General features: G+C 40.9%; 1 protein-coding gene across 6 annotated transcripts in view; it reads left to right on the top strand.

The window, feature by feature from the left end:
* The window catches only part of FAM13A (family with sequence similarity 13 member A), a 115,847-nt gene that overhangs the window by 74,357 nt on the left and 28,341 nt on the right, over positions 1-13,149 (top strand). For 5 of the 6 annotated variants that reach the window (XM_067297529.1, XM_067297526.1, XM_067297527.1 and 2 more), the window contains 4 exons: positions 1,478-1,664; positions 5,280-5,356; positions 6,061-6,103; positions 11,541-11,691. In XM_067297529.1, coding sequence (XP_067153630.1) covers positions 1,478-1,664; positions 5,280-5,356; positions 6,061-6,103; positions 11,541-11,691 — 458 coding nt within the window. The remainder of the gene's footprint in view (positions 1-1,477; positions 1,665-5,279; positions 5,357-6,060; positions 6,104-11,540; positions 11,692-13,149) is intronic. The other variant, XM_067297528.1, reaches the window with a different exon arrangement.

The raw sequence follows: 13,149 nt of genomic DNA, 5'->3' as shown, positions 1-13,149 counted from the left end.
TTCCTTTCAAAACTTTTTTTTGTTTTGATTCTCAACGACTTCATCTCCTTGCCTTGTGATGGATCACAAGAGGATTTGTATTGTCACAAGATGGGACTGCAGTGTTACTACAACTAGGAAGAGTGTTCATGGCAAAAACACATACATGGACTCCCATGTTTTGCAGATTACATGTTCTATAGGCTATATATATGTAATTGGTCACCTCAGGGTGTTGTAAAAACTTGCATAAATGCAAATGGATTATCCTCTAAGTTTGATCACAGATTTATAATATCTCTTTGTATCTCTCTTTCAACCACAAAATCTAGAGACTCGTGACCTAGAAAATCACTGGAACTTTTTGTTTGTTTTTAATCTGAATACTTTGTCCTGCTGGCACTTTCCAGGTACTATAGAGTAACTGTTCTTTTATCACACTAGTGCAAGTCTAGAGAAACTCTGCTGCTGTTCATGAAAGCAAGCTTTGGAGTTGCACAGCATTGTATAAATTAGCTGCAGGGCCATTAATGCATCAAACAGTTATCAGACATTCCAGTTCCAATGTCAAGTGTGAGTAGCCTGCCTTTAGCCTCTGGCAGGGTAGGACTGGTAAAGAATGAGATGCATTGTGTTCCTTCTATTTTCATAATGTAGTGATGTGTATGTATGTGTGTCTTCATTATTGCACAAAGTAGAGAGAAGCCTACTTAACAGGTTGTGAAGGGAAAACTGCATGCCAAGGGATCCAGTAGGGTAATTGTGCAGGGAAAGATAAGCATAAGGCAAGCTCCTGGAAAACGCACACAAACCCAGCTAGGTCAAAGAGAGTCCCACTGGCATATCATGTGGTGACTTGAAGCTTTCTGTCCCATTCACTTCCCAGCATAGCAGAGCAGTCCTCTGTCCTAGCAATTGTGTTGCTGTTGCAGAGATGCATTCATTCTATTCCCTTTTCTGTTTTATGTAATTCCCAAGTAAGAATGAAGCATTTGGCTGAAGCACCACAATCCTGCTCTTGTGTTTGAGAGTATGAGTAAGAGGGCCATTGATACAGTGTCATGCACCAAAGGAGATCCTTGGACCACAGTTGTGAATCGTTTTCTAAAATACAAGCACATGTCTCAAAGGAAAAAATGCTGCATATTCTCTATAAAAATACCACAGACAGCCAGGAGCTAGTCCAGATTCCATTTGAACTCAACAAGATTCTCCCTGTTGGCTTTAATGAGAAGCAAATCAAGTCTCAAATGTTGATCCTGGCAGCTTTCTCACCTGAGGTGTATACACCTGCTTTCACTCCTCAATGGGATTTAGCATTTCACAGTGTGTGGTGTTTGCTGCAGTAGGAAGAACCAGAGATACTGGTTTCATAGGGCGTAGAAGATGTTGCTGGAACTGCACCAGTCAGCATAATGCATTTCTCTATTACTACCATAAATGTAGCGGGAGAGTTTTTTTAAACAACATCTTGTTGCAATGTCCTTTTTCTTTTTAGGGAAGTCATCAACAAAGAAAACATTCCCTCTGGATTCAGCAATCTTGAAGACTGTATTCTGTCTGCTCCAGAGGTAGAAAAATTACCAGACAACAACTCCTCATATCTTGGTGAAAGGAATAAACCGAAACGGCAGAAATCCAGCACCAAGCTTTCAGAGCTTAATGACAACCAGGACAGTCCTGTGGTAAGCCGCATGATATACTATTTGATGCCTAGTACCAGGGTGGAAAAACTCATTCTGCTCCAGTGAACATCTGATCCTCTTGGGTAGCCATTTATACCTATAGGTATAGGTAGCTATTTTGGATTATGGGGAAAACTAGATTGCATACTTGTAACCTTTGTAATGAAAAAACTGAGAAGCTATATCTGCTATGATCCTCTTACTCCATCCATAGTCATTCTCTTTCCACAACTTTTTGCTTATTTCTTTTGTCTTCAATAAAGTATTTTGGAAGGAGAGAAAGGAAATAATTCTTTATCCCAGTCTTTCAGAACTCCTGTGAGGAGGTTGGAACCTCAGGTATAGGATCACATGCTTAGCTGGACTTTTATTTTTAAACTCACACTAAGCTCTGAAACCATAGATCACAAGTGGCTTGTTGATAATGAGATGACAAAGATGTTTTATGCCTTTTCCCCAGAGACTATATGTGTTACGGTGGTGCAAAGCACATGCAGTATTCAAAACACTTTTGAGTCTGTTGGTCTAAAAGATGATCCCTCTAGCTGTCTTTTGCTGGGGAGGTAAATGACACAGATATGCTAAAATCAGGAATGCTGTGGAATTTGCCCAGCAAATTCTTGTGTGACCCTCACAGTAGAAGGCAGTTTGCCAACTTTAACAAGCAACAGAAAAAAACGATGCATCCTCCTTCCCTCTCAACCAAGCCAGACACTGATTTTAGTGATGGCAGTTGAGGAACTACACTTAGCTTCAATGTAAGGTCTATTTACAGTGGCAGATGTACTGTGCATCCTCTGTGCCTGGCACCAACCGTGCTTTCACTGTTACTAGTAACTGTGTAATGCCATGTGAAAAGACTAGCCCTCCCAGCTACAGAGCATTTCCTTCAGTTATATTTGGTTGAGTTTCAGAATCTGCTCTAGGTGAGTTCCCTCTTAATGTGACTTTGTGACTCATTTTGTTTAGATTACAGAATTGCCATGATGTGATGCTCTATCCTGAGCAAAGATTCTACAGAGAGGGAGATTTGGCTTCTCTGTGTGGTAGAAGGAAGGCAACGTGCCAAGAATTGTAGGCTGTGCTTCTTAGATTTAGTGCTCAATATCAATAACCTACTCATGTGATACTTCATGAAAGAGTTCAGTCTGACAGACACACACTTTGCATCTTTACTGGTAGCAATGGAAAGGGACTTCAAGATAGGCAAATATGGAGTGCTTACATTCTTTTCTGGGCCTCTTCGCTGTACTTGTGGAGTGTAAAGCGGCTTAAATGTAAATGAGAATTTGACTCAGGATTTGGGGAAGGAAAGACTGTCAAAAGTGTACACTTAAGAGGGGATGTTGGGGACCTCAAAAAAGTTGGTGAAGTCTTGAAACATTCTTGTAGGAAGTGTTCTCAAACTTATCTGTCTCCCCTGGACTTTGCCCTGCCCCTCATTTTTGGATGTCTTGAGGGGCAAAGGCTGAAAGGAACAAAAACTGAATGGACCATGCACAAAGTACACTTTGACCAAGGCTACTATCCTGGTCAATGTGGTCCTTGCTTACTTTGCCAGAGGAAGTGTCCCAGTCTGATTGTCAAATGGGAGCACCCTTATAAAACAGCTTGCAGGGAGCGTGATGCTACTCTTCATGAAGAGCAAAGTTTGCTTTTTAAGTTCCCATGAGTGCACGTATTTCATACTTGTAGATCAGCGGCTTTCACCAAGATATAGTGTGTGTGATGGTCTTGGCTACATCTTTACTCAAGCAGTAGAAGATACACTTCAGAGAATAACGCAAGTTACTAACTTGGGGTATCAAAGGACAGAACTTACACCTTAGCTTTTTCTAGTAGTGCTTTCTCATGTAAACAAGTTTTGTGAAAGGAGTCCTAACGTTACATTTTCTTCCCCATCTTTCTTGAGTCTTCCTGCTTTATCAACAAAGCTTGAAAGAACATGTAGGGCAGTGTGTGGAAACTCTCCTCTTAGATGTCTAATTGTATCTGACTCAAAGCATAAGTCAGCATTGGAAAAATTGTCAGTTCCTCTTACTCTCCTGAGCAGAACCAACCACTAAGCATTAAAAGCGTGTAACTGCATTTCAGAGGCAAGGTAGCCAGGTACAAGCAGGACTTGAAGAATCACATTAGGCAAGGCTGAGGCATGTCCTGGCTGGAGTGACTGAACTGCGTAACCTTACATGGCAGTGAGGTCTGGTTGCTAGAGGTGTAACAGGTGAGAGAGGGCTGTGACTGCCCTGGGAATTGTGTGTGCTTGGCTCCCGTGGCCCAAGCCAGGAACCCCGCTCTGCTCTGCTCACTTCATTCCTCCTATTTAGAAGAGACTTACCCAAATACCAGAGTAGAAAGACTCCTAGCTGTGTGCCCAAAGTGGCAATGTTCGATTTCCTAATTTCTAGGTCTGGTGTAGCATGTGCTTTGTTTTACTTCTTTAAGAATTGCCACAATGATGTGCTCTGTAGTAATAGTGTCAAGGCAATTTGAAACGTGCTTCCAATATGAAGAAACTCAGCACCTACCCAAGCAGGTGAAGGCATTGTTCACCTCTGCCTGCTTTTCCTTGTCTGTAGATGCTAGATGATTGAGTCACTGGCAGCAGAAAGAAAGTGAATGAGAGGTGTTACTTACAAGTATAGAGTGTGTGACTCTGAGTGACAGAAGGTTTTAAAAAAAGCATTCTGATTAATTCAAATTAAGGGTTGGATTTTCCCATGAATTTCACCTACAGAAAGCCACAATGAGTGCTACTCCCAGTGTGATGTGCAGCACGTCATTTAGTTCATATGCCAGGGTGGATAGTTCTGTGTCTCCATTCTTCAGCACCTTAAAAAAAATAAAAAATAAAAACCAAGAAAACACCTCCTAGCTTAGAGACCAAGCAATCCAACCAGACAGTATGTTTCATTGTTGAGATAACGAAGAAAATCATTCCTATAAAGGCTGAAACCAGAGACCTAAGTCTATTCTGTAGCAAACAAAGATGTATCAGTTTGGTTTGTTTTCACAATACTTTCTCAGGCTCTTAGAGAACAACAGCATTAGTTGGTAGCCAGGAAAATTTAGAACAAGTTGTCATAATCAGTAAAATTTCTTGTCCTGCATTCATGTTAGCGTAGTTTTCATTGCCTTTGCGCATATAGCAGTCTCCTTGTACTCCTAACGTCTTCTGCCCTTTTGAGGAGAGACTAGAGAATGGTTTGGCCAAGGAAGGGAGTATTTCTAAGATCAGCATAAAGAGTGCTGCTGGGAAGATGCTCTGGATTGGGTACCTGCTCTTACAGGACTTCTACACATCACAGAATCGCTGTCTTGCTCAGTGTCAGTCTGTAAAATGGGAACTGTAGAGATATCATGCTGGAGTATTCTGTCAGGCATTTCAAGGTCATCTGATGAAAGAGCAAAGACGGTGTGCAGGTATTTTTATTGCAGGTTGTGGGCAAGTTTGGGCAAATTTTGTTTTGTTATAAATGTGTAAAAGGCAGTAGTCTCACTGTCTCATTTCTAGGAGTCCGGTTGGGTACTTCTGTATTTGATCTGTTTAATGGCCTGCAGCTTGAACTGATTTCTTTTTTGTATCTTACTGTTTTAACATTTACTGTATTACAGAGTATGGAAAGCTTTAGCTCATCCAGACCTATAGACAGAACAGGACCTGATGACATGGAAATTTTATCTGAAGAAAGGTGATTTTTTTAAAAATATGTATATGTTTTATTTTCCCTGTGGTTATGGTACAGCCTAAGAGATCTTCCACCACAGACCATGAGGGTAACAGCTGTGCTACAGAACAGCTTTACCCACTATGTTAACTTCAAAGTAGAGCAGTACAGAGGCACTTGGATATATTGTCCAGGCTTTGTCCAACACCATACACCACAAAGTCTCTTCTCCTGACCTATTAGGAGCATCACTGAAGATGGTGATGGTGCAGACTTGAAAAAAAGTTGCCTCTAAGCACCTGAACAGAGATACAGTGCACACGTGCACAGAGCAACAGGTGCCCATCTCACATGATCTTTGGGTTGGGAGTCCAACCCTTTTCTTTGCACTTCGCTCCTTTGCAAGAGCTCTGCAGCTCCACTCTGCTTGCCGGAGATGAGGATTTCTCTCCACAGTTGTGATGCTTGTTGGGAGAGTTGAATTGGTTTGGAATAAGGGCACTGGAATTAAATTCCATTATATTTTCCACAGATAGTTCCTGAGAAGAACAAAATAGATAGTATAGCAGCTTGAAGTTCTGTGACCCAGAAAGTCCCCTCATTTACTCAGTGTACTAGTAAGTGTGCAGTAGCAGCCACAACATAAAAACCTGTGTGTGCAGAGTCCTGTTTGTTTTTGTTACAAGACAATCTGTTTTTATATTTGTAATATGTTTCTTTTTTTGTAGCAAAGAAAGTGAAAACGATGAGGTTTTTTTCAGGCACTCACAGGTTGGTATTCCTTTTTTTTTTTTTTTGAGTTTCAGTTTTGTGGGCTCTAAATGGGCTGTTTATTTACTAGAGACAGGTAGTTAGGCATGTAGTTCTGTACTTAAAATGAAATTTTGTCACTCCTAGAGAAATGGAATTTGCGTTTGCTTTTTCTTTCCCTCCCTCCCCTCTCCTTTTTGATTATAATTCAAAGAGTCTCTCAGACATGGTGAAGTCTGAAAGCATCTACTTTGGTCCCTTCAATCCCTCCTTGCCAAAAAGGAAAGAGTCACTGAAGTCAGCACGTTGGTTTAAGTGGCACTGAGTTCCCTTGTAATCATTACTAACAGGGTGTGTGACCGATTATCTCATGGTGTAGTGAGATTAATTTGTCTCTCTTGATTTTCCTAAAATAATTTTGGTCTCTTATGTATGATTTCCTAGTGTGCCCTGTCATCATTGAGCATTCTTGTCCATGATCATTTGTCTTACAAAACTGGATCATCTCCTGCTTCCCTCTAAGGGTTGGTGGTTGGAGCGGCTGTCAGGAGGGGAGAGAAGGAAGATTTGGTATTTATGGTGACTGCTTCTTCCCTGTACTTCCCGTTTTTACTCTACACCTGCCTCATGCATTCTCTTTATGGGTTTTTTCACCTGACCAGCAAGCAAAGGGAAGGTTGGGTTGGGTTAGGTGACCACCTTTGCAGTCACCAGTTCATTTGGTTCTGCTGGAAATAGTTCTAGACAACGCAGCATTTAAAATATTAGGAAGGGTTACCTGCACCACCTCTCCTTCAATTGCTGCACCGTTTTTAGAGGAGGACTATAAAACGGCTGTGGACAAAGTCTGTCTGGCTTCTCTGGCCATCTGGAATTAACTGAGGGCTGACAGTATTTTTAAACTAGCCTCCTCACACAGCTGAAAAAAAAAAAAAAGCCACTATGCATTGCCTTTGTAAGACTTTGTTTCTGGTAGGTATTACTTTCAACTAGCAGGAAAGGTAGAAGAGATTATTTGGTAATTGTTGGGCTCAGCCCAGCTGCGTTGTAGCAATGTAACCTTGTGGGGGGTGCTCAGTGGTGGCTTTGATCACTGCTCTGACTGAGTTTAGCCAGATCTCCTACTTTACTCCCAGAGGGTCAGTAACCCCCTATAGCCCTGCACTTGGCAGCACTAATACCTGGCGGATCAGGTGTGTGGGCCGTTGCATCTTCCGAAGCACAGCTTCTGTAGCACCTTGTCCTTCACATACCTGCTTAAATGTGGAGAAGATGCTGTCACTCCCACACCACAGAAAACTCCCATTCAGCTTTTAAATTAGCTAGGGGAGGGGAGTATGCTTGAATATTAAATTATGATCTTAAAATAAACTTTTCCTTAGGAGGAGTTTAAAATTCAATAGGAACTTTTACTGCAGAAAAAAGGTGTAGCTTTAACCCAGAGATCGTATTATATAGGAATTACAAGGTCAAGAAAATGTTACATTCCTGCAGGGTAGTTCTGCATTCCTTGTCCCTTATAAGCCTTTTGCTTAGGGCAGCTTAGAAGCATACCTTTTGTAACAAACAGCTCATTCAGAATGAGCAAGGGACTTTCTTACTCCTTTCTCCTTCTCACTCGTTCTCCAGTCTGAAAATACTAAGGAAGATATTTGGAATTTGTGCCATGGCTATTGGCCGTGTAGACTCAGCTGTCCATGAGGCAGTAAAAATACCTCAAAACATGTGTCCTGAATGAATTTTCAGTGCTTTTGTAGCCTTCATAATCTGCCCTTGGAAGTAGCTAAGCTACAAGATATAGACTGTGATTTGGCAAAGAGGTTTCTAGTACCCAGGATTTATTTTTTTTTAAGAAAACTATCCCAAACAAGAACCAAGTGTGGCTGATCGAATGTGAATCTGCATGCAGTGTAATGAGACAGTCACTCCAAGAGGCATCAACAGCTCCATTCACCACAGTGGTATGTTTACTTTGAATATAATAATGAGGAAATGTTGGTCAAATTATTAATTGTTATCACATTAACATTCAGGTAAAGTATTCTGTCCAGAAACCAGAACAACTGCTTGTACCTCCTAGTCTGGTGGCAAAGCAAAAACAGAACTGCAAAATTTTTCCATCTGATAACTTTGGCCACATAAGGCACGTTTGGTACCAAACTCTTCTGCAGACAAAAATATAAACTGTTGAGAGTTAAATTGAGTTACATTTCATTTCAGAAGGTTTCTTGAGGGTTGTTCTTTTTCTTTGTTAATGCAGCAGACTACTTGATTTTTAAGATTCACACCAATTCACAGCAGGTATAGAAGGGGGTTGGCATGACTCGGGAGTAAAGCAGCAGAATGACTGGGTTCTTGCGTCTGATTGTATTATCAAGAGGTGCTTAAGGACACTTCCTGCTTGTGGTTATAGTGGATTATCAGATGTAGGAGAAGTAAGCCTTTTAAAAAGAATTTATTTGGATCCACATTTAATTGAACAGAATACAGTTTTCTGATCATAATTCAAAGGTCTTCGTGTTTCCATTTATTTCTAGCTGTTTGAGCTACTCCTCTTGCTGAATCTCCCTTGGAGCAGCGATAATGAGGGCAGCTGACTTACCCTCAAGTTATTTCGATCTGTAGTTATTGATACCCACAAACCATGGCTGCAAAAGCAGTTTCTAAAAAGCATAACTCAAGAGCCTAATTTTAAGATTTTTTGTGGTCATTTATGTAATATCAGCAATGCAGTATGACTGCCAACTAATGAGATCATCAACTTGCTGCCCCTTTGGTTTGTAAGAAACAATAGCACATCTGTACCTAAAGCACAGCAGTTCTCTCTTACTTGATTTTGATCTGGAGGTTGGCAACTGGTGGCATCAGGAAATCAAATGGGAAAATAAGTCATGAGAATACTGAATTATCTGTGAAAATATGGGTTTGGAGTGCTGGTGGAAACAAGGTTAAACATCTGCCTTCTTATGTCTCTTGGGTTTGTACCACCATTATTTTTCAGAATGCCTAATGATTTATTCATTGTATTAGAGACTACATCGGTAATCAAAGAATGGAGAGTAATTGGCTGCAGGCAGAGCACAGGCCTGTTTTTAAACAGATTTTAAATATTTCCAACAACTGAAGTAACTTCAGAAATAAAAAAGACTGATATTATCTGTAAAATATATCTGTAATGGAAATGTTTGCCTGTCTGGAATGTGGATTTATATCTGATGCAGATATGTTTTAAGAGTCTTGGTAAGTGAGGGGACTGTACAGTCCTTGTAGGAAAACATTTAACTCTGTAGTAAGACCAGTGATGGTGACAAGACATGGTATTTGCAGGTTGCTACCTTTGAAATTGTTAAAATCTAGGTACGTACCTCTTTTCACACTCCTTCGGTGCTCTTTTTGATAACATAATTTTGAAACTCATTGCCTGATTTTTTTTTCAGTCTTAAAGCACTGTGCTGCAATTTAAATGCAGTTTATAAACTGTTACAGTTTGTTCTTTACACGTATATAAGACTGCCTGTTTCTGCCTGCTGACCAGTTTTTTTGTTTATAGTGTACACTGGGTATCAAGATCCTGGCAGGAATGGAAAAATGTTCTACTAAACCTTAAAGAAATATTTACGTACTTCCAACCTAGAAGCAGCTTAAAAGATATTGAGTGCTGAATTATCATTTTTATTCCAACAGCTCTCATGGTAACACACTTAGGTTTGTAGTCAGATTCAGTGTCAAGCTGTAGGAGTTATTAGTGCTCAGCAAACTGTCATGTAGTATTTCCTTTTGTTAAAGTTTTTAAAAGTTGATTTGTTGAAATGAAAAGGAAATACAAACCTTTTCTAAAATACAGAGCAAAACACTCTTTACTAATACCAAGTTGGTCAGCATCCAGGTTTTTGATGGAGTAGAATCCAGCTAATAACATTAATTTTTATGAGGTATGTTATGAGTAGGCTTTTTTCCCCTCTACGTGAAGCTTCCTTGTTTATCGCAGTTTAGAAAAAAAGTTGTATCGTTAGCTTTTGTAAGGGAGATAAAAAACGAAACGTGCCTTAGTCATGTGTACCAAGGGTATTGATTTAGTATAGTTTGGTCAGGCTTCTGAATTCACCAAATATATGTCCAAATGTACTGATTATTTTCTTCAGAGCCACTTCCTTCACACAGCAGCATAAGCAGATATTGCTACAGCCTGGATTATCAAAATACCTATGGGGGGGAAGAAGCTGCATGTTGTTTACCTGCTAGACTGTATTTCAGAGAGCTTTGCCTAGGCTGTTCTTATAGAAATCAAATACTTTATGTGATAATGTAATGCTGTCTATTTAGATGGCTTTGTGTTTATTGGGTTTATACATATCACATTGTATGTTTATGTACATGCTTTACACTTCCTTTTCTCTACCGCCCTCTGTGAACCATCAGAGTTAGTTCATTTTATATTGACAAAAGTATTTGTGGGGTCAGAAAGGACTATTATAGACACACATGCACACACACACTATGTATCTGGATTGCGAGAATGCCAGCGATTTCTGCGTAAATGCACACAGCATGTGGTATGTGCAGGGGTGAATAGTGGTGAGACAAACAGCACTGGATTCTAGGTAGCACTAAATTATGGATCACTTACTTGACAGCATTCTGCCGGGTTTCCCCCCCACCCCCAAGTCATTGGCTGTTTGTGTGCATTTTTTGGCTTTTTCCCAGAGTCCACACTGCTTCCAGCTGAGATGCCAAACCTCACTGCTGTTTGGATTTGCGCAACACTGCTTTAATACCCAGAGCTCCTCCATAAATAGTTCTGCTCTCCCCACGCCCAGCTAGAAAACAACCACAGGAAATCGGGGAATGTGCAGCCAGCACAGCTTAGCTGGCACTAATTGATCTGAGCCAGCACAGCCTGCATGAGAGCATTCATGTACGTAGCCTGCACAGCTTGCTGTCTACGGCTGCTACCTCAGGAACTCCAGCGCCTGCTTTTTAGAAGACACCATATTGCTACAGCCTTATAACAGCAGCAGCGTTTTTGTTGTTCGTCTTCCAAAGAGTTGCACTCCTGTGGGAACTGTACGCACCCTCCCTTTCTCTCCCTTTCTCCCTGCCTTCCTCCCTCCCTTTTCATCCCAATTGATAACTGGAGGCTTTTTTGGCTGCATGCAATTGTCAGGGCACACAATCTCGGGAACTTGCTGTGGCTTTCTAAACAAGGAAAAGTTCAAGAAAAGCGGATGGACAGATGTTTTTACCAGTGTGAGTGACCAATTAGCATGTAGGGGTCACTGAGCAGGGAATTTGGATTTGAAGCTGGAAACATCAGGGTCTGTTTATTTGGATTTTTTTAGCTGAAGGCTTGAGCTTACTGCTGCTGTGACTGCAGGATTTTTTTCCCCCTTCTTCCTCCTGAAACATTTTTTTTTTCTTTCTCTTTCTCTCTTATCTTTGTGGGTGTCTGGGAATACAGCAGACTTCAAGTATGAAGATTCAAGAGCATCCAAGCATTCCTGAAAACAAGTTGCAAAGAAATCAAGATGCTGATGAACAGGAAAACAGCTTTGTGTCAGAAGTGCCTCAGCTGGATTTGACAGCGCTGTGTGATGACAACCACTGGGAAGGTAGGATTGTGTGATGGCTGTTGGTATGAGTGAAAACAGAGAGAGGGAAACCTGAGTGGGCTGGATATATCTTTATGTGTTCATGTTCCTTTGCCAAAAACAACAGGAAAGCTATTTTGGCCTGAATATGGAACTGAAAGTTTGGAGAAACTGGAAGTGAAATACTGGACTGGTACCAATTCCAATTGTCATTTAGAGAAAGAAAAGAGATGGTCTTATTCTGGAAGTTATTTTCATGTGCTTCTAGTGCTGTTAGTCCCTGTGTGCTTCAGGATAACTTATTTCTTGGTGGTTGGTTACTCAGGTATTAAGAAGTTAGATTGCCCTGTACTTCACTGAATATTTTGCAAGCTAAAAGCAACTTCCTTCTTTCTCCCTTTGCTTCAGCTCCCCTTGAAACTCTCTACAGATCTGAAAAGCATAGCTGGAAAAAGGCTATCTAAATATTCTGTCTTTTGATGGCTATTGTGGACTTTTCCTTTTTAATATATGCTGTGGAAAAAAACTGTTCACAGCTCAAAACACAATGTTAAATTGCTTGTGGTTTGAATTATTTTAATACTGCTTCTTAGCTCTCTTTTCCAGAGTGTATGTTTGGTTGGCTCTTTGCGCTGACTTACTTAACCAGTTAGAGGTTTCTGGAGATGCAGACACTGACCTTTTCAGGTTGCAGCTCTGCGACGATGAGCGCTGTGCAATTAGTCATTTATTACTTCACCCTTTATCCTTTGAAGTCTTTGGAGGCAAAATCAATATGAAAAAAAGTCTTAATTTTTGGAAGATATCACGAATCGGAAATCTGTGGGGAAATCTGTGAGCGTCATGAACCTCAGTTTCCTTTGAAATTGAGCGGGATTGAAGGTATCCTGCATCTCTAGGGTCAGACCCTTTTCCAGTTACTAAGTATGTCTCTCTCCTGTGTACAGGCAAGGATTCTTTCATTAGGTTGTGATTCAGGAGTGAAGGAGAGGCTTCAACAGGGAAAAGAACAGGAAGATAAAAGTGTTATGTGTAATAAACAAAGCAAGAGAGCAGAAATATTGTTACCTTAATTTATTGCTCTAAAAAACGAATCTGTGAGGCACACTGAGAAGTCAAGTTCTCTGCTCTTGGTTCCACAGTGTACGTGACCTGGTATATTTTGCCTTTCCCTCTGGAGGGGAGCAGTTACAACATCTTGAGCATGAGTAAAGAAAACCAGCAGCTGTAGCTGCCTTTGATTCGGCTGGGCAACTAGTCACCATGGACAGAAGAGGATTCTGCCCTTCCTTGTTAGATGGGGATCCCTGGGATGATGATATCACCATGCATGTAGCATGGTGATCAAAGCTCTGTGGAGGGGCTCCCAAGAGGCCTTGGCTTGCTTATGTGTTTGCCGAGATGCTAATTAGTACTGCCCCAAAGGGTCTCAAGCCAGGGCGAGCATGTCTGTGTTCTCAGAGGTGATGTGTGGCTTCA

This window comes from Apteryx mantelli, chromosome 5 (genome assembly GCF_036417845.1).
Source record: "Apteryx mantelli isolate bAptMan1 chromosome 5, bAptMan1.hap1, whole genome shotgun sequence".
NCBI classification, from domain to species: domain Eukaryota; kingdom Metazoa; phylum Chordata; class Aves; order Apterygiformes; family Apterygidae; genus Apteryx; species Apteryx mantelli.
This window is presented reverse-complemented; position numbering and strand designations above follow the sequence as displayed.